Raw genomic sequence first — 17,263 nt, 5'->3', positions numbered from 1 at the left:
TGTTTGACTTTTTTTTTTTTTAATTTTTATTTATTTATGATAGTCACACAGAGAGAGAGAGAGGCAGAGACACCGGCAGAGGGAGATGCAGGCTCCATGCACTGGGTGCCCGACGTGGGATTCGATCCCGTGTCTCCAGGATCACGCCCTGGGCCAAAGGCAGGCGCTAAACCGCTGCGCCACCCGGGGATCCCGCTGCGCCACCCAGGGATCCCTGTTTGACTTTTTGAATAATGGCTAGACTGTTTTCCAAAGTGACTACATCGTTTTACATTCCCATCATCGGTGTATGAGAGTTTGAATTTGAACCCCAAGTTTTTAATCTCAATTATCAATGTCCAGTTTATCTTTATTCTTGTTTCTTATGGTTTTAATGTGTCATATCTAAAAAGCCATTTAAGAGTTTTATAGTTTGGGCCTTTACATTAGATGTATGGGGATCCCTGGGTGGCGCAGCGGTTTGGCGCCTGCCTTTGGCCCAGGGCGCGATCCTGGAGACCCGGGATCGAATCCCACATCGGGCTCCCTGCATGGAGCCTGCTTCTCCCTCTGCCTGTGTCTCTGCCTCTCTCTCTCTCTCTGTGAGACTATCATAAATAAAGAAAAATTTAAAAAAAAATTTACATTAGATGTATGATTCATTAGAGGTAAAATTTTATGTCTGGTGCAAGGGTTCAACTTAATTCCTTTGGACATCCAAATTGTTCTAACATCATCTGTTGAAAAGACTTCTTTCCCCTGCAGAATCATTTTGGTGCCTGTGTTGAAAATCATAAATGTGGGAATTTATTTCCAGATTCTCAATTAATGTTCTATCAACTGGTATGTCTATCCTGCCTTCTAGCAGCAAGTTGTACTAATTGAAATCTGAGCCATCTTGGTTCTTATTTCTTTGTAAATGCATACCCATCCCACCTAAAGAAGCTTGTAGGATTTTTTCTTTTCTTTTTAGTGTTTTGTGATTTCATAGTGATATGTCTAGGGTGAATCTTGCTTCATAGGTTGTATTGGGTTCTCAGGTGAGCCCTTTTAATCCAAAGCCACAGATTTTCCAGCTTGGGAATGCTTTTATACTATTTCTTTATTATTTCTCTCACACATACATCAGTGTTTTTTGTTTTCTCCTGGTTTCCTAGAACAATACTCTGTCTCTGATTTTGACTTATGTTTTCCACGTCTGTCTTGTTATCAATGTGAAGGAAGCTTCTTTATCCTGTAGTCTTTGAGTGAATTTTTAAATTTTTTGCAGTCACTTTACTTTTCACAAACACTTCCAGTTTCTGATTGTTCCTTTTTCATGGCATCCTGTTAGTGGTTTATGAATGTCTTAGTTCCCCAGATCTCTTTGAAGATATTAATTAGAGTTCATTTTAAGTTTTATTTTGTTCTCCAAATTATCTCTGTTTCATATAGGGTCATTTTTTTCAGGGGAGGCATTTCTTAAATATCTGGTGGTACTCACATTCAAGACAGGGACTGTGGAAGCCTTGTGAGGCCTTAGGTCTCTGGGTGTAGCCTACTGGCTAGAAGGCATTGCTTCTATCTTGGTGGGTGGGGAGCCAATATAACACTTTGGGACTCTTAACTTCTGGGTGCCCTTCTCCATAGAGTTCATTTTAATGTATTTAGAGGAGAACGCTCCTTTCTGGGGTGGAGGTGGGTGGATAAAAATCCATCCATCGAGTGTTAGGGTCCCTTATATCCTCCCTTTTGCCCTTGCCCTTTCCACTCCTCTGTCAGAGCCCTCTGGGCACTTTCCAGGACCTGCTGGGCGGTGTCTTCCCTCTTGGCTTTCAGTCTCCTGTCTTCTGATGCCAGTACCCCCTCTCACCTCTCATGTTGGTCACTGTGAATTTATACATGTTTTAATCCTTTCTGTCTAACTGTCTTTCTTTCTTTTTCTTTTGAGAGAGAGAGCATGAGCAGGGGGTTGTGCAGAGGGATAGAGAGAGAGAGAGAATCTTAAGTAGGTTTCATGCCCATCATGGAGCCTGATATGGGGCTCGATCTCACAACCCTGAGATCATGACCTGAGCCAAAACCAAGAGTCTAGACGCTTAATCAAATGAGCCACCCGGGCACCCCTAATCCTTCCTTTTATTTGAAAGGGAACTCAGGAAGAAAAGAATAAAACTCATACCCACATACCCTCCCAGGAACCAAAGGTTCTATTTGTGACTGTGCTGAAGTTGTGTGTCTGCCCTGTTACAGGAGTAACCTGGACAAGCTCTACCATGGCCTCGAACTTGCCAAGAAACAGCTGCGAGCCACACAGCAGACCATTGCCAGCTGCCTCTGCACCAACCTTGTCATCTCCCAGGGGCCCTTCCTCTACTGCTCCCTCATGGAGGTCAGCCTTCCCATGGACAGATGGGTTCCCATGAACAGATGGGTACCAGGCCATGCCTGCCAACAGCCCCCTCTGACTATCTTTGTGTCCTCCCCTACAGGGCACTCCGGACATTGTGCTGTTTTCCAAGCCAGCGTCCCTGAGCCTGCTTAGCAGACACCTGCTTAAGTCCTTCGTTTTTTCGGTGAGGAACTGGGTGGGTGGGTGCCAGAAGGTAGAACCTCAGAGAAGAGCTAGGACTGGGCATGAGAAGCTGGCCATGGGGTACTGGTGGTTGTATACCAGCTATGGGGTCTAGGAAAAGCTCATTTTTTCTGAGCTGTGTTTTTCCTTAGCTGATCCTTGGGAATCTCAGTTCCTATAAGCTCTGATTTCATCACTTGGCCATCCTGGTCACTTGGACAGGTAGGAAGGCACCTTATGGAGTACGTGGGGCTAGGGCTTGTGTTCAGCTATGGCAGATCAAGGGAAAATGAAGTTGATTGTAGCACAGACTTGCTTCACAGCAAAAGTTTGTTTTCTGGGCTGGCTTTCCCTTTTCCATGTATGGTTCCATCTTCTGTATGGCCTAACATTCTTCTTTGCCTGGCTGGGACAAACCCCCTACCCAGCTAACATCAGGCTTCCCACTAGGTATGATCACAAAAGGGAGGATCCTGCATATTTCAACAATCAAAGTCTTACTCTGCTTCCTGGATGAAGGTTTACACTGGGAACTGCTTTAAATAAAATGCTTAATAGGAGGTTGACATTATCTCATACTGCTGAACTGACCTATGAAATGATTGAGGATTATGTGAAGACAATCAAATAATGACAAAAGATGGACTAGGGACAAAAGTCCCCAGGGACAAAAGTCTTCTAGGCTCCATTCAAATCTCAGCCTTCTCATTTACCAGTTGTATGATGGGAGGTCAATTATTTGACCTCTAAGCCTCAGTTTCCTCATCTGTAAGATCGGTGAATATTTTCACAGGACCCATCATTTATCAGACATTTTTTTTTTTTTTTTTAGATTTTATTTATTTGTTTATTTAGGGGGGAGAGAGAGAGAGACAATGAGGGGGGCAGGGTAGAAGGAGAGGGATAAGCAGGCTCTCTGCTGAGCAGGCATCCGAAGGCAGATGCTTAGCCAACTGAGCCACCCCTCAGACATTTCTTAAGCAATCACCACCAGCCAGGCTCTTATGTCATAAGGTGACCAACTATCCTGGTTTATGTTCTCGAATGCCCTTTAGTCCTGGACAAACCAGGATAGTTGGTCACCTTTGTTGTAGGATGTAGATACAATGGATACATCTATGAAGGAAATTGAGTCTCCATGTTGAGGCAGTATTGCATGTTGGTAAAACAGACAGATGTGGAAAGATTATTTATAGTGTCAGATGGTAGCACACACTATAGAACAAACTGAAGCAGGATGAGAGAGGGGTTGGTTGAGGAGGTCCTGGAGGAGGTGACAACTGCCAAGAATCTAAAAGAGTTGAAGGAAGGAACAGCCAAGAGACATTGGCACAGAAGGAGGCTGGGAATAGGGTGTCACAGCGTGGGAGGGCAGCTGGAGATTTGAGCATCTCTGATGAAAGGAAGTCCCTGGAGGCTTTTGGGGAGTGGATGGCTAGCCCTATTAGGGCTCCTAGGCACTGAATGGTGCACTCACCCCATGGGACCATGACTAAGGGTACACTTTCCCTTCACAGACGAAGAACCGGCGCTGCAAGCTGCTGCCCTTGGTGATGGCTGCACCCCTGAGTGTGGAGCAGGGCACAGTGACTGTGGTGGGCATCCCTCCAGAGACTGACAGCTCAGACAGAAAGAAGTGAGCTAGGTTCTGCATTTCCTGGGAGTTGGGAGCCCTGGGGGTGTCATTGGCCTAGGGACTCTGCTGAATTGGATATCTTTACCTTTAATGCCACATCAAAGATAGCCTTTTCCACCATGTGGCAAGACTTTGAGGGCTTAAATATGTGGGCTGCAGGTTAACCATTGAGCCTCTGCCTTACCACTTGACTGGACTTTTAAATGCTTTTAGTTTGTTGAAGGCCTCCCAGGCAAGAGTGTCTGACTCCCCCAGCAGGACCAGCGTCAGACCCACCCAGGATAGGCTCACACCTACACGGAGGTGTGATTATGTGCCCTGGCTCTGTGTGGCCTTGCATGGGAACCTCAGGTCACCCACTCCAGAAATTAGGCTTTACATGCAAAGTTCCTCAAGACCAGCTCTGTATGATGCCTTCAAAACCCTCATGAATGATCATTCACCATCTTACTTGGGCCTCACACTAACCTTTGAGCAGAGCCAGACAGTATCTCCCATCCCCACCCCCACCTCTGTGAGTCAAATTCACTGCTCACTGAACCCCAAATTCAGGCATTTGCCAAACATTTAAAAGTTCAGTTACAAGAGCTAACATACAAGAAACTGTTCACTAGGTGTGGGTGGGGATGTGCACACCCAGACTGCCTGCCTGCCTGAGCTTGCTACCACTCCTGAAGCAGAGCTCACCTGTGCCTCCATGGTTTGGGCAACAGGTAGAGGGTCCAGCTCCACCCGCATCAGCCCTTTGTGCATATTTTTACGAAAGTGACTTCGAATGGTAGGAAGCCTGTTAAATGGATGACAATTTACCTGTTGTCTCTTATTGGACATTTAGGTTATTTTCAACTTTTTGTTGTTATAAGCAATGTATTAGTGGGTTTGTGAATGCACAGGCTCATCTTTTTGTGCTTTTGAGAAGCTTCTCCCACCGTGTTCTAAGTGTTTTCCTTGCATCTGCTGATCTGAGTTCTCACTCTCCTCCTAGAGCAAGGTCAGGTTTTCTCCCACCCACTCCACACCTGGTGTCGGCCCAGCAGGCTGGGCCTTGAGGGGGTCCCCAGTTCTCTCTGCTGCTCCCTTCTTGCTCTGCATGGCCAGAGAGCCCTGGGACAAATCCCAGGGGCCACATGTCACCGTCCTTGGGTGTCTTTGCCTCTCTGGCAGAGTCAGTGCTCCCCAGCACATCCCAAGAAGTAACCTTGGTGAGGTACTGACAGCCGGGAGCAAGACACCCCCACACAGCTCCCTGGTGGGGCAGCTCAGGAGCCATGGACCACTCGGTGTCCTGCGCCCTTCAGCTTTCCCAATTAGCTCTTAGTGGCCTCTGCCATGGAAGACATGGTCTTGGATCCGGATCAATCCTAGCTCTGCTCTTGTGAGCTTTGACCTCCTTCTGTGTCTGCAAAGGCCATTTAGTAGCAAGTTGAGAGAGACAATGGACTTTTTTTAAGACAAGTGCTTCCATGTTGCTGGGCTGCTTTCCAAAGCCATGCTGTGGATCTTGGATTCGTAGTCACATGGGGTGGAGCTGGCCAGGAGCTCCTGGGCTGGGTTCCCAAGGCAGCCAACAAGCACTTCCCCCGTGGACCACCACAGCCACCTGCGTCCTCATTGTGGCCATCGATCTGTTGCTATGTGTGACTGTGCTGGTTTGTGGTTAGCTCTGACTGGTGTGCACAGTCTCTGTGAGAGTTAATGTGGAGGCCTGAAGCATATGCCCCTCCTTTGCCTGTTCTCCTTGACTGTAATCAGCCAAAAGAGTCCCTTTCCCAGGATGTTCTCCCTCCACCGTCAGCCTCACTACCTGCTGCAACCCTGAGCTCCCAAGGGGTGGATACGAGCTCCTGGCCATCCCTCTGCCCCACACCTTGCCCTTAGCAGCCCCAAGTGGGCTGCACCCTGGCATACTCCTGCCCCCCACTGAGTTACAGTGGCACACTGCACCCAACCCTACAGGCTCCTCCCATTCCCCACCCTGCTGTACGCGACTCAGTCTCATCTGAGGCCCCCGCATGCCAACATGGTTCCCATTGAGCCTCTGCCTCTCCTGTCCCAGCTGTCAGCACAGTGCCAGGTATGAGGGAGGCTGCAGTTAGGGCACCGTGGAAGGTGCCCAGGGACACTTGTGCCTTGAGGGCTGAGAAAGGTTCAGCTGGATGCAGGTGGGAGCAGCAGTGAGAGATGGTGACTGTCCAGTGAGTGGGGGTAAGGCCTCAGAAGACTGGCCCAGGAAGGGGTACGAATGCCAATAAGCAGAACTGGTGGCCAGGGAGGAGTCTGGGCTAACTCCAATGTCTGTCCCGGGGCCTTAGGAAGATCCATTATAGTGGATGGGCCCCCAACATGCTCTTATGTGTCTACAGCTTTTTTGGGCGGGCATTTGAGAAGGCAGCGGAGGGCACCAACTCCCGGACACTACACAACCATTTCGACCTCTCAGGTAAGAGTCTGCTGCACTGGGGCCCTTTTAAGTTCAGTGCTGACATCGCCAGGAATACCTTGTCAACAGCCCTCTCACTTTCCTGGAGCCACCCCTGGGCCTGTCTGGTCCAGGCAGCTCAGGGAGCTCTAGGATGCCCAAGGTCTATGCTCCTCTCTGGGCCTCGATGGGCTCCCAGGGCAGAGAGGGAATGGGTGTTGCCCATAAAGCCCTAGGCCTGGCTTCAGCCTTACAGTCCAGCCCTTGAGACCACTTTACCAAGGAGTCTGGAGGACTGGCCACTAGAGCCTCCTGGGCCAGCCTCACCTTGCCAGGGTCACCTGCCCCTCCTGTGGGTGTGGAAACAGCAGGGCCAGCAGCAGCCTGAGGGCACCACCTCCAAGGCTATGCTGGCCACCACCACAGGCCAGCAGCTCCTGTCTGCTGTCATGCAGAGTCCCACCTGAGGGCTGCCACATGGTCCTGAGTGCTGGCCTGGGCATTGGCCCCACCCTGATGTTGCACGAGCCCAGGGAACGGAAGAACCAGTCCAGGTGGCTTTGTAGACTGGTCAGTGCTCCCTGCAACACCCAACAGCTTCTCCATAGGCCAATGTGGAACATGGTTCACGTTCCGCCATATTTCCTTTTTATTCTTGCTGATAGATTTTTAAGTAAAATGGACGTAGTGACCCCTCACTGCTTTGGTTAGTGTGCTTGGGCTGCCCTAACAACATACCATAGACGAGGGCCTTAAACAACAGAAATGTATCTCACAGTTCCGGAGGCTGAAGTCCGAGATCAAGGTGTCCACGGGGTCGGTTTCTTCTGAGGCTTCTCTCCTTGGCTTACAGATGGCCATCTCCTGGCTGTGTTCTCACATGGTCATCCCTCTGTGTCTGTGTCCTAACCTCTTCTTATGAGGACCCCAGTCAGATTGGATTAGGGCCCACCCATGTGATTTCATTTAACCTAAAAACATCTTCAAAAGCCCCATCTCCAAATACAACACATTCTATCTGAGGTGCCCAGGGTTGGGCCTTCCACACATGAATTTGGGGACAGTATACTTCAGCCCATAACCCCCATCTGTCAGAAAGGACAGTTTCTTGCATCACCATCAGCTGATTTGTTACAATGAGTCCCAGAGACCCAGTGTTCGCCCCAGCTGCCTTGGAGTCTAGAGCTGCTCCATACCAGGCCCACTCAGGCTGCAATTCTGTGTTGGGTGCGTTCACTCCCATTCCTACTTCATGTCCAAGATGTGGGAGAGGTTGGTGCTGGCCAGCCTGCAGGATGTCCCAGCTTCTCACAAGGGAGGATTTGTAGGCTGGAAGCTGCTTGGCTTCCCATGTGGGTGGAGACCTGGGGGAGGAGGGATGTGCAGCAGAGGGAGTCAGGCCAGCACCCACATGGATAGGCTGGGCCCGGGGTCCCTGGAGCCATGGCCTGTGGCACAGATGGCTCATAGGACCAGGCTGGCCTGTTTTGCCCTGTTTGATGAGGGCCCACATGCTTATCTGAGCCTGATGGCCCCCAGAAATGGGGGCAGCTCACATTGTGTCTCCCTTCTGTAGAAGAGGACACTGAAGCAGAGAGACTGGCAGCGCAAGACTGCAGGCTAGCCTCCTGCCCGGCCTCAGGGCCTCCTGTAACCCACCTTGGGGCATGACTCCGTGTCCAGCAGAGTGGGAAGGCCTTTCTCTGCCCAGATCTGTTCCAAACCGCCACATCCCTGTGTCCTCTCCATTGGCGGTCACTGCTGGTCCCCTAGCAGCCCGGAGGGTCCCCCACAGACTGTAACCCCAGCCAGCCTCACTAACAGGGCAGCCAGCAGTTCCTGAGGATTAAATACAGAGGGACAGAGAAACAAGCTCTGAATTTAGAATATTCCAGGCCATTAAGGGGCTGAGTACATTTTGGAATGTGCTAAAGGGTGGTTCCCATCTTAGATGACCGGGAAGAGGGAGTTAATACACTCTGACCTGTTTTTCCTACCGTGCCTCACTCTCGGCCCCACTCCTCCACCTCACAAGATGTTTTTCTTTCATTACCTCAGTAATTGAACTGAAAGCAGAGGATCGGAGCAAGTTTCTGGATGCGCTTGTTTCCCTCCTGTCCTGATGGTGAGATGTGGAGGAGGGGTGGGAGCTGGAGAGTTCTAGTGGGGTACTTCGGGGGTGGGGGCTGCTGCTGCAAAACCAGCCCTGAGGGGTAAAGAGGGCCTCTCATTCCCTGCTTTGAGTTCCCTGCTTTTTCTGTCCTCCAACCAAGGCTTCTACTTCCATTTCAGACCCAGGCAGGGTTCCTGAGGAGATTTGGAGCCAACACATTTTTCCCAGGGGCGTCTGTCCCTGGGCTGGTGGCAGAACCACGATTCGGGCATTTTTGAAGGAGCTAATTTCATTAAGCTCCTGGGACCCCTTCAGCAAGAGCTGGCATTGACCCTCTCTTGACCATGCTGTGGGCTGGGCATCAGTGAGTGACATACAGGCCTCCTGGCACTGCTGGGAAAGAGGGCGACCCTTGGGGGCCACCTGGAGCCTTGCCACCCTTTGCAGCCTTATACCAGGCCCTGGGCTAGAGAATTACAGAGGCTTCTATCTAGGCTCCTGTGTGCCTGACTTAGAAGAAGACAAAGCTGTTGGCAGCCACTCAGCAGATAACTATAAAATGTCATCTCTGTGGGCCTTGCACGGGGGTGAGGTCTACAGTGATGCTCACCAGCCAGAGCTGATCCCAGTGCCACGTACACCATCTCTTTCTTGAAGGGCCCCTCAGCAAATGGGCCGGGGGCCCGTTCTGTACCTGGTGTCCACTTCTCAGCCCGAGGCCCCCCACACAGTGGATGCCCCATACGCATCTCCTTGAGCCCTGGGCTGGAGCCACAGCTGAGGCAGACGGGCTCTGACATAGAGGGTCCCTTCGTGCCAGCCTAGTGTCCTCCCCCACCCCTACCATCCAGAGTAAGCTGGAAGCTGGCTGGGGCCAGGTGCCCTTCCCCTGTCAGGGCCTCAGTGGGCTCTGCTGAGAATGGTATAGGGGACCTCAGGGACCCACAGTCCCTCTTTCAGGGTAGGCAAAGACTTACAGGGTTCATGTTGGGGAGAGGCTCTGGGCTCAGACCCTCTGGGTCCTCAGCAAGATCTGTTGGGTACCTCACAAAGCTGGGACTGTTTCCTCAACTGAAACTGGGCTGACACCCCTTGGGCAGTGAGTACTGAGCCTTAGGATGGGGGCAGGGTATAAGTGTGGGACCCAAATCAAAGGTTACAAGTGGGAGCTCTCAGCAGGGGGCCGGTGTGTGGGGCATAAGCCCTCCCCTGCGGCCTGATCAGTGATGACACCAGTGTCCTGCCAGCAAGACAGTGCAGGGTGGACCAGCTGGGTGGGGGAGGAGCAATGTAGGGGAGAAGCCCTGTGAGGTCCCCTCGGGGCTGAGGCAGGGTCTCTGAGGTGACATGGTGGTGGAGGGCTGTGAGGCCCTGGGGGTTCTCCAGCAAACGACAACCTGGACCCAGCCAGTGGGCACCCTGGTTCTGCAGTGGCTCTCCACTCACGGCCAGCACTGCTCTGCCCTGTCAGTGGTGGGGGCTACTCAGAAGCAAGCCTGGCGTGCCAGAGGGAAGGCCTGGGCAGTTTGTTTGCTTAATTCAGAGAGACATCAGAATTGTTGAAATTTACTTTTCTTTCTTTCTTCTCTAGAGTTTGATCTCCGCAGACATGACCTCCTCCTTATTTATATTAACTGGGTTTTATTGGACCATAAGTTATGGATGTAGTTTTAGATGCAGGGACAGTTGGTTTTTATGGAATAAAATATTTTAGACAAGGTCCCTCGGTCTTGGTTGTGGTCATAGTGTCAGCACTTGGTTTTGCCCTGAGCTTTCTGTGGGTACAGAGGAACCTTTTCCTGTGCCCTGGGTGGCCTTGAGGCCCAGCAGTAAATAAGTGTGGGGGGTGGCCTCCCAGCTCCCTGGAGAGCAGTGGGTGGAGGTTGGGCACCTCAGCACCTGGATCTCTGCATGGCTCTGTGCCGACCACTGCCCAGCGTTGCCAGCTGGGACCTGGCCCTGCCCTCCCACCACTTCTTCCCATCTGCCTGGCCTGGGCAGCATCTCGAGCCCACCCTTTTGATTGTGCCTCCCTCCAGTCCCCCCTCTCCCCATCGTCACCCTCCCGTACCTCCTATCCCCATAACCTCCTACCCCCACAGGCACACAGTACCCCCAGGCTGCTGGGAGAGTTGGACAGATAGCAAAGGCAAAGTCCCGACCCAGGAAGGGTGGGGCTGGCTAAGGGGCCCCAGACAGAGATGGCTTCACCGGCATCCTGGTCACAAAAGGTTCAAGCTAGAGAGAACCTTGGCAGCTTTCAAAGTGTGCAGAACAGCAAGCGTTCTCAGAGGAGCTGTGCAATCAGCTGGCCCCACTCTCCCAGATGTCCCCAGAGCCCCTGTGAGGGTTGAGGGGATCTAGAGGCGAGGAGAATGCCATTCCTGCCCTTTGGGGAGGAGACAGCTGTTCACATAAGTGCTCAAGGCCATTCGGCTGCTCTGCCTGGAGTAAGGGTGCCAGGGAAGCAAGCAGGCTGGAGCGACACAGCCTCCTGGGTGTGGCGCCTGGGGCCTTGGGCAGGAGGAAGCAGAGTGGTTTGGGTAGGCTTTAGGCTGGTAAAGAGCCCAGAAACAGTGGCCTGGAACTGAGGACAGAGGTGGGTGGGGCCAGGTCTCAGGGTGGCCATTGGGAAGGGCTAGTGGGCACAGTAGGGTTGGCTGCATTGGAGGCCAGCTCCTCTTGCCTGACCTCTGGCAAATGGAGTGTGCCCCTAGCCATCCCAGCAGGAGTCAGGCAGCAGCATCCCGATCCCCAGGGCCCATAAGCTGCCCACCTTGACCATTTGCATTATTGTGACTGCACCATTCCTTTGGAATCTTGCTGATGCTTAGGGCCCAAAGGACCCAAAGGAATCTGAGAGTTCTGGACTCATGTGGGATACAGGCTTGGGTCTGTACACCTGGCCAAACACCAGCCTGGCTGGCCCCAGGACCTTTGTTCCAGCAGCCGCGCGGAGGCCCTGGATCACACACTCTTGCACTCAAGGGCTGTTTGTGGTCCCTGCTGCCCAGACCCAAGGGGGGCTGCCGAGGACTTCTGTGCCATGGGACACATCCCGCTGCAGCTCATCCCACTGCAAGGAGCTCAGGCTACCGAATATTTTGGTCTCTCAAAGTCCAACTCCTGGGATTCAGGGCAATGTTCATTGCAGCCGTCCTTAGGTTCTTCCCCTTCCTCACAGGGGGTAGCCTGACCATGCCTGGGAGACTGCTTGCCATTGGATTTGGCCCAAGCATTTCTGGACAGGGCCCCCAAGGCCAGGTTTGGGGGCAGATGCCAAGCCCTGCTGGCTGGGCTTCCAGCTCCTCCCTACAGGCCCCACCTCCATCCATTGCTGTCTTTACTCCTGGCTTTTGGCAGAAAGTAAAACTGCATTAATTTGGAGTGCCTAGAATGGGGCTGGAAGCAATGAACCCTCAGTGACTGTGACAGATAGCTCTGGTGTGCTCTGTTCTGTGACCCCCAGCCCCCAGGTTCCTGGCCCAGGCCAGCACTGGCTCCCGGGGGGCCCTCATAGGAGGAAGGTTACACAGGGTGCTTCCAGCAGGGGCTGGCACAGAGGTGCTAATGGTCAGCACAAGTCTGGGCTGGCCGCCAGGCCAGCAAGATGAGCACAAGACCTGCACTGAGCTGCGCTGAGACTGGAAACAGAGCCAGGACCAAGGGGCTGGAGCCCAGCCCGGGTACTCTAGGCAACCTGCACAAGTGCCTCCTTCCCATAGCCACATGCTTGTGGACCTGCCACTAGGTCTGCTGGAGCCCAGCACACATCGTGGATTTGCTCCTGTTCCTGCTGCAGTGGTGGCTGGAAGGTCCCAGATGTCTGGCCATTTGCCGCGATGCACAGGCAAGCCCCGAGAGGGCAGGTGGAAAACACCCAACCTGTGGTGCATGGAGCCCAGCCTCTTCTCAAAGCCGGCAGCCTGGCAGCTTTCGCTTACCACTTCCTGCATCTGAACACCCCACAGTCTGGGTACTGGCTGGGGGGCTTGGAGGGGGAGGTGGATTTCCAACCTGCATCCTCTCCTCAGATCTGCATCATCCTCTGGCCCCAGGCTCTGCAGATCTCACCTTCCTGGGTTGCCGCAAACTGTAGCTGTGTGTTTTTACCACCCAGCAGGAAGGCGACTGGGTGGCAGGGAGGACCAGGGATAAGGCAATGGATCTTCTGGATCCCAGGGGCAGCCCTGGGAGGTCTCGGAAAAAGCCTTTCGGTGAGCAGTTGGTGGGCAGGTGGATGAAGGGGGCTGCTGGGCAGGAGCAGTGACTGGACAGAGGACAGGACACAGGTGGGAGGGTATTCAAACCATTTACTAAGCAAATTCTTACCCTCCCCACAAGCTGCAGCGGAGGACAGAGCCCCAGCTCCACACTCAGGACCTGGTGCCCATAAGCCTCTCCTAGGGAGCTGCTGGGGGAGGCAGGGACGTCCAGGCCAAGTCTTAGTCCGCCTAGGCTCAGGCCCCGCTGCTGGGGTAAAGGCCAGCTGTCCGCACCCCTCCGACAGCCCAGCCCGCGGCCCCTGGGCTCTCCGTCTGCCCCGCTGGAGGCAGCAGGAGCCGCTGGGGAGGATGACGGCGTCCAAGACCTTGAGGGTCCGGGAGGGAATCGCATTTCGGTCCATTGCCCGCTCAGCCAAAGGGACCCGCGCCCCGCCCGCATCCGAGCAAGCTCTGCGCCCAGAGAAAGAGACCGGCAAGTCCTCCCAAGTGCGTGGCCCCAGGGCGCGGCTAGTGGCGCCTGGAGAGGACGCGCTGAGGCCGCGAGCAGGGTCCCCGCCGGTCAGCGCGCCATGTCCAGCCCAGAGCCCGCCTTTCCGGGGGGGCCCACGCGGGGCTCCCAGGCCCGGGCGGCCCGCTCGGGAGAGGGGCTGGCGCCGGGGGCCCCGCCGAGTCCCGCGCCCTCAGACGTAGTTCTTCTTGTCGTAGTCGCCGGTGGCCGTGGGCCGCCGCGGCGCGGAGTACTTGACCGGGAAGCTGAAGTCGGGGCGGCCGGCGCACACCCAGGCGCCGCAGCACACGAGGCCGCCGCCGCACATGAGCAGCGCCGAGGCCGCCCAGCCGATGTACAGCGCCGCGCCCAGCTCGTACTTCTGCGACATGGGCACGGTCGGGTCGTAGAACTCGCGGACCACGATGTTGGCGAACCAGCAGAGCGGCACGAGCGCCAGCAGCCCGCACAGCGCGTAGAGCGCGCCGCCCGTCAGGGCCACGCGCGCCTTGGCCGGCCCGGGGGCCACGCAGGTGGTGCACTGCGCGCCCGCCAGGGTCACGAAGAGCGCGACGAGCGCCAGCAGCACGGCGCCCACGGTGAGAGCCCGCGCCGCCTGCACCTCGGTGCTCAGCGCCAGCACCGAGTCGTACACCTTGCACTGCATGTGCCCCGTGCTCTGCACCACGCACGACATCCACAGCCCCTTCCAGGTGGTCTGCGCCGTCACGATGTTGTGGTCCAGGAAGGCGGTCACCTGCCACATGGGCAGCCCGCACGCCAGGATCAGGCCCACCCAGCCCACCAGGCACAGCACCAGGCCGAGGATCTCCAGCGCCGCCGACCCCATGGCTGGAGGCGAGACGGGCGCCCGACGGCCCCCGGGCCTCGGGGCGGGGCGCGGCGGTGCCTCGGTGGAGCGGCTGGGCGCCCTGAGCGGGCCCTGGTGCCTCTGCGCCCGGGCGCTCGGCTCACCGCCTCCGGTCCGCGGCCCCGGCGGGTCTGGCACAGCCTCGGATCTGCGGGCGCCTCTGGGGGGGCTTCCCATTTGAAGGTTCGGGGGCGGATCCACCCCGCCTGCCCGGCCCCTGGCCTCCAAGCAGCCAATCCGCGCGCTGGCCACCGACCCTCGGCCAATCACGGGCGCCCCCGGCAGCCGGAGTTAGGGACAGCCCTGCCCTTGGGGGCCTCGGAGGGCGCCGGCACCGCTCCCCGCCCGGCCGCCGCCCCCCGAGCCGTGCACCCACAGATGTCCAGAGCTCGTTCTGGACTGACCTGGGGTGGCTGGGCGCGCGCTCCGCGGGCCACCTCCCCGTGTCCCAGCTCTCCCACTTCAGGAGCTGCATGACTGCACCAGCTGCCCGCGCCGCAACCCGGAGCGAGCGCGAAGGTCCCTAACCCCCCAGGCCAGCTCCACTCTTCCCTGGCCAAGGTCTGCCGGGCCCCCCACCATCACTGTCGCGCAGGGGTTTGCGAGAGGGACTCTTGGGCCTCTTCTCCTGAGTTCGCGGGGCACAGCCCGGCCTGTTACTCCAGGACTGTCGCCCGGGAGTCCGATCCCATCCCCGACCCCTTCGTGCCCTTACTGCGCGCTTCCCCTCTGAGTCCTGGCACTTTGTCTCCCGGAGGCCAAGGGGCCCGGCAGGCCTGAAACCTCCAGCCCAAGGTCCTGCCTAGCGCCACTGCCCAGCCTGAGACCCCAACAGGAAACAGGTTGGAACGGGGGGGGGGGGGCGAAGGGGGGGCTCACCAGCACCTCTGCAGACCCTCACTCTGCCCCTGCCTCCGGGACTTCCCAGACCTCCCAACCTTTGCACTGGCTGCTCCTCTTCCTGCGACGCTTCCCATCCCCCATCCTTGAGGCCCCAGCTCCGTCGACACCACTTCGGGAAGTCCCCAGTGTTCTCCAGTGACTCAACAGTCTGTCCTCCTAGGAGCAGCCCGTGGCCCCAGGCTTGGGGGCCTACTCTAGCCCTCAGAGAGCAGAAACACAAAGGGACACGGAAGTGCTGTGCGCGGCCCTCCCACCAGTGGCAGTGGGACCCCGGGCACCCCAGGCCTCAGGCCCCAGGCCACCCTCCGGAAGCCAACTTGGAGTTTCCTGGCCAGGAGGAAGAGCCCCCATCCTCGCTGGAGGCGGGAGGCTCGGGATTTCCGGGCATTCTTCTGCACAATGGCCCAGCCGTTTCTCGAAAGGCCCGCTGGGATGGACACCAGGCCCCCCTGAGACTCAGGTGGGGGCACCAGACCCTGCAGTCCCAAACCCCAGGGGGGCACCAGCCCCTTCTGGCAGCTCCCTCCCCATTTCCCGGCAGCTCTTGTTTTTCCAGCAGAGCCTATACTCTGCGTCTGACTGAAGTGGCTGGGACCCTGGGTCTTTCTTCTGGTCCAAGATGCTTGGCTGTGCTGGACCGGGCCCTCCAGAGAAGGCCTGCCGTGGAGGCCAGCCGCAGCCTAGGAGTTTTGACAAATCTGTCCCTCCTGGACCTGATTCCTTCTCTCTCTTCATAGGGCTCAGAGATAAGGCTGACACCCTGTTTATCTGGCATGGGGAGGCACCCGAGGCAAGTTTGCTGGGCCCTGTGTGTGAATGTGGGGTTCGGGAGAAAGTTTTACCCTCTTCCTCACCCGCCTCCAACGGATCTGATGGGGCTCTGCAGACCCCAGGCTCCTCCGAGCCCTCGCCTCACTGCAGCCTCGCCACTTCCACTGCAGACCCATTGGCTACTCCCCCTCCACTTCCCTGGCCTGTCCTCCCCTCTGGTGCACCCCAGGGAGCTCAGCTGTACCACGCACCCCACTCTCCCAGTCCTACTCCCTCCAGCCCTGAGTCCAGGGACCCTGCCCAAGGTCCCCCACTATGCTCCACACCGCTGTCTTCCCAGGATTACTGCTGGAGCCTCCTCAGGCCAGCTGGGCCCCATCCTTGCCCACTCAGGCTGCTCTCCTCAGGGCAGGCCCCTCTCCTGGGTCCTGCTCTGCCTGAAACCCACACCATGGCTCGCACTGCCTTCCCTGGGCCTGGTCACTGCGGCAGCGCACTCTGCGCTCCTTTCCCCGGGCCCTCAGGCTGGTCTGGCTCTCACCGTGGCCTCTTCTGCCGGCAGTGCCTCCCTCAGGTGGAGGCTGCTCATCTTCTAAGTTGTGTTGCTGAGATCGCAACTCTTGGAGGCCTTTTCTGCCCCTGCCCCCAGCCTTGCTTGGAGGCCCAAGTTGGAACTGTCCGTGCACTTACTGGTTTTCCCCATCAGCATTCAGGAATGAGCTTCCACACAGTGGCCATCTCCATGCATCTATCCCTGGCGAGGGGCTTCCTGTGATTCGTGGCTGACCTCTGGCCATGACCACCCCCTCCAGCCAGCTTGGAGCTGCAGCCTGCACAAGGATCTCCCCCATGTCTGCCCACCTTTCCCCCTCTCTCCACCACCATGGGTCTATCCCAGGGTCCACCCCCAGGCTGCAGATGGCCCTAGCAAGCCCCTGCCTCTTTGGGGACAGCTTCACAGTATTTTGGGGACTTGATGGAAAGGCCTCAGTCTCCACCTATCACAATCTGATTTCTATCCCAACACAACTGTGTTCGTTGTGGCCCAGACGTGCAGTGGAACCAGAACCACTGCAGAGAGGCCCAGCCCAGACCTAGGAGGGGCATGAGAATGCACCTGCCCTTCCTTCCACTCATGGTGGTCTCCTGACCCCCTGCTGCTCACTGAGCACTGCCTCTGGGTGGAGGACATGCCCAGCAAGTTCCTGCCCTCAACCAGTAACTGGGTAGGGCCATTTCAGGTGTGCCCATGGCTGTGGGGTAGTGCGACAGGGCCCTCTCTGAGGAGGTGAGAGTTCAGCCAA

At 56.1% G+C, this 17,263-nt stretch overlaps 2 protein-coding genes across 3 annotated transcripts in view; one reads left to right on the top strand and one right to left on the bottom strand.

Moving 5' to 3' along the window:
* CDC45 (cell division cycle 45) overlaps nt 1-10,423 on the top strand; it is a 30,960-nt gene extending 20,537 nt beyond the window's left edge. For both annotated transcript variants that reach the window (XM_072803549.1, XM_072803548.1), the window contains 6 exons: nt 2,212-2,350; nt 2,451-2,534; nt 4,051-4,169; nt 6,533-6,609; nt 8,647-8,713; nt 10,293-10,423. In XM_072803549.1, the coding sequence (XP_072659650.1) occupies nt 2,212-2,350; nt 2,451-2,534; nt 4,051-4,169; nt 6,533-6,609; nt 8,647-8,711 (484 nt within the window). In that variant the 3' untranslated portion in view covers nt 8,712-8,713; nt 10,293-10,423. The remainder of the gene's footprint in view (nt 1-2,211; nt 2,351-2,450; nt 2,535-4,050; nt 4,170-6,532; nt 6,610-8,646; nt 8,714-10,292) is intronic.
* A 2,574-nt stretch (nt 10,424-12,997) lies between these two features.
* Nucleotides 12,998-14,552, bottom strand: CLDN5 (claudin 5). The gene has a single exon (XM_072803551.1). It carries the CDS (start codon nt 14,460-14,462, stop codon nt 13,608-13,610), a length of 855 nt encoding a protein of 284 aa, XP_072659652.1. The 5' UTR covers nt 14,463-14,552; the 3' UTR covers nt 12,998-13,607.
* Between the last annotated feature and the right edge of the window lie 2,711 nt (nt 14,553-17,263).

This window comes from Canis lupus, chromosome 27 (genome assembly GCF_048164855.1).
Source record: "Canis lupus baileyi chromosome 27, mCanLup2.hap1, whole genome shotgun sequence".
Taxonomy (NCBI): domain Eukaryota; kingdom Metazoa; phylum Chordata; class Mammalia; order Carnivora; family Canidae; genus Canis; species Canis lupus.
This window is presented reverse-complemented; position numbering and strand designations above follow the sequence as displayed.